At 60.1% G+C, this 2,821-nt stretch overlaps 1 protein-coding gene across 1 annotated transcript; it reads right to left on the bottom strand.

Moving 5' to 3' along the window:
- Positions 1–353: 353 nt before the first annotated feature.
- Positions 354–959, bottom strand: LOC124647506. The gene has a single exon (XM_047187442.1). It carries the CDS (start codon positions 957–959, stop codon positions 354–356), a length of 606 nt encoding a protein of 201 aa, XP_047043398.1.
- Positions 960–2,821: the final 1,862 nt, after the last annotated feature.

The following is a 2,821-nucleotide window of genomic DNA, read 5'->3' as shown; positions in this document are numbered from 1 at the left end:
GTACATTGGTCAGTATGCACTTCTTCGGCCATTCTGGGGGAATTGGACGAACTCATCCCTGGACTTGTGATTCTGCGCCATTTGCTTGGCCAAACATATACACGTACAGACACAGCAGATAATCACCTCATGCAAATTCGAGATGGGATTCAGCAAGAAACCGAGCCAACAGACTGGAGTACTAGCTAACAAACCAACCACATTACATGAGCTGATATTCTAGAGCAGAAATCACACAAATTGCAGTAGAATGCACGTACAAGCTGAAACTCATTATCATACAGCATTCAGAAACGATCAAGTCGCACAAACAGGAATCGACTTTGTTGTTTTCCTGGATCGGCCGCCATCGCTTAGTCAAGAAGTTGCGCAATACTCCGGGCATCCATGAGCAGCCGAGAAATGTCGGCCCGCATCTCCCGCAAGTGGTTGCGCGCCAGGCATACCTCGTTGATGGCCTTGGTCTGGAGCTGCTCGGCCGCGATCAACCAGGCCCACTGGAGGATGACGCCCGCGGGGAGGAGCGGCGTGGCCACGCCGACGGCGTCGATGGCGGCCGTGGCGAACGACACGCCGTTGCGGAGGCGCACCTGCGCCTCTTCGGCGTTCCTGAGCGCGTCGCTGCTGTGGGTGGCCCAGCTTTGGAGCGCCTCCGCGCTGAGGACGAGGCCCAGGCCGTCGAGGCAGAGGGGGAGGGCGTTGTCGGCCAGGCCGTGGAACACGCTGCAGCGCTGGATGACGCGGCGGGCACCCTCTAGGAGCGAGGCGGGGGAGACTCCGGCGGGGCCGAGCTCGACGTAGCGGAAGGCCACGCCCGCGCGGTTCGCGCGCAGCGCCTCCCGCTGCGCCATGAGCTTGATGATGGCGAGGTCGATCAGCCTGGTGGCTTCGTGCGAGGCGGAGGCTTGGCGGAGGGTCGCCCGCACGGCCAGCGCCAGCTTCCGCCACTCGTCCGCCATTGCCTCTGCCTCGCGAGCGTGCTGATGTGGAATGTGGAGGGAGGCAGGTAGAAGAAAAGGATTTATCAGAAGGAAAATGATTCAGTTCCCCCGGGGGATTCAGACGCTGCAACCTCCTGTTCGGCAACCGTCCGATTGATGTAGCGTTCCAGACACCACGTTATGGGTGGGGCCTACCACCACAACCTTATCTCCTCTGTTCTCTCCCGCAAAACTCTCTGGCCATGGAGATGTGGAAATCTCACCTGCGCGCTCCGCCGTCGCGCCCCAGCCACGCCACCGCGCTCGCCGTCGTGCCCCAGCCATACCACGGCTCCCGCCGCCACGCCCTAGCCCGGCGCTTGCAGTCCTTCTCCGCCCGGAGCGCGCCCACATCACCACCTGGAGGTCGCCGCCCTTCTCCGTGTTGATGTCGTCAAGGCAGGGCCGAGCTCGTCGCGCAGCTCCGGCGGGCCCCGTCTCTCTCCGACGCCGACGACAACCGGCGACGCCCTCACGTGCTCCTCCTGCACGAGCTCGGACTGCCGCGCCCAAGACACGCTTGGGGCGCCGTCGTGCCCAAGCCAAGCGCTGCCGCCGCCTCCCAGCCACGCGCCGCCGCCCCCAAGGCACACTCCGCTGCGCCCAAGCCGCTCCGCCGCCGTCCCCCAACCACGCTCGAGGCACCGTCGCGCCGCCAAGAGGTACGGCCATGGCGCTGCGAGGTCCGCATCTCCCCGTCGTCGGCCAAGCTACTCCTGCCGCTGTCCCCCAGCCTCTCTTTGGGCGTCGTCGCGCGCCGCCGAGAGGTGCAGCCATGCCTTGCGCTGTCGAGGCGCGCGGAGGTGCTCCCTGAGGAGTGGCTGCTGGTGCTACAAGCGCACATCACTGTGTCGCATGCCGTCTTCGGAAGGTTTGCTACTGGTGGTTCAGGGTTATGCTATCTTGGGCACTTGGTGGTGCTACTGGCAGAGGCCAGTATTGCTACCTTTTGGCGTCTAGCGTTGCTACCGGGAAAGGTAGATTTGCTACCTTAGGTGTCCGACGTTGCTACCGATGGTCCGAGGGATTGCTGCCTTAGGTGGACGAAGTTGCTGCAACCTTGGACGGCGTTGCTGCAACCTCGGACGGCGTTGCTACCGGCTGCAGGCGATGTCTCCATTGGTGTCTTAGAGAATTTGCAGCATATGAATAAAAAAAATTGCTACAATTTATTTGCGGTTTTGCTACATCTGCGTAATATGTTTGCTACGTGGTCTCCGGCGAGGTCTCCGGCGAGCCCAGCCTTTTTATTTTCTTTTCTGAACGAACCGTTTTTTGCTTCAGTCATTTGCTGCCGGGGGTGATTTTTTGCTGCCGGGAGATGTTTTTTTGCTACATACAAATCTAACCGTCAAAACGGTTGATCCGACGGCTAGGGACCCGGGGGCTGGGAAATCAGATCCCCCGGGGGACGCCCAGCAGTTTCCTTATCAGAATATATTTGTTACTGTGGCTTCGGAGAGAAGCAATATGGAATTTACCGATTTCCTCTCTCTCACTGACAGCGTGTCCCTCGCAGCGATTTAAAGACTTTTTTAACCGCGCGTAACTTTTCGTTGGGTTCGGCGGCCGCGCGCGAGGTAAAAAGTCGGTTACGGCCGCGGCCCCCACCGCGCCAGCCTGGCTATTTCAGAGCACGCCGGCACCGGAAGCGCAGCGAAAGAGAGAGATGGCGGCGGAGGAGGCGTGGAAGACGCGGTTCCGGGAGTTGGTGCTGGATGCGGAGCGCCTCTGCTATGAGACTGAAGAGTTTGAAGATGAGAACACAGCTCCCCATCTCTCTTCAGTCTCATAGCCGTGCGATTTCTCTTAGTTCCCCATCTGCTGGTTTATATATAAGC

Source organism: Lolium rigidum, chromosome 4 (genome assembly GCF_022539505.1).
Source record: "Lolium rigidum isolate FL_2022 chromosome 4, APGP_CSIRO_Lrig_0.1, whole genome shotgun sequence".
Classification (NCBI taxonomy): domain Eukaryota; kingdom Viridiplantae; phylum Streptophyta; class Magnoliopsida; order Poales; family Poaceae; genus Lolium; species Lolium rigidum.
This window is presented reverse-complemented; position numbering and strand designations above follow the sequence as displayed.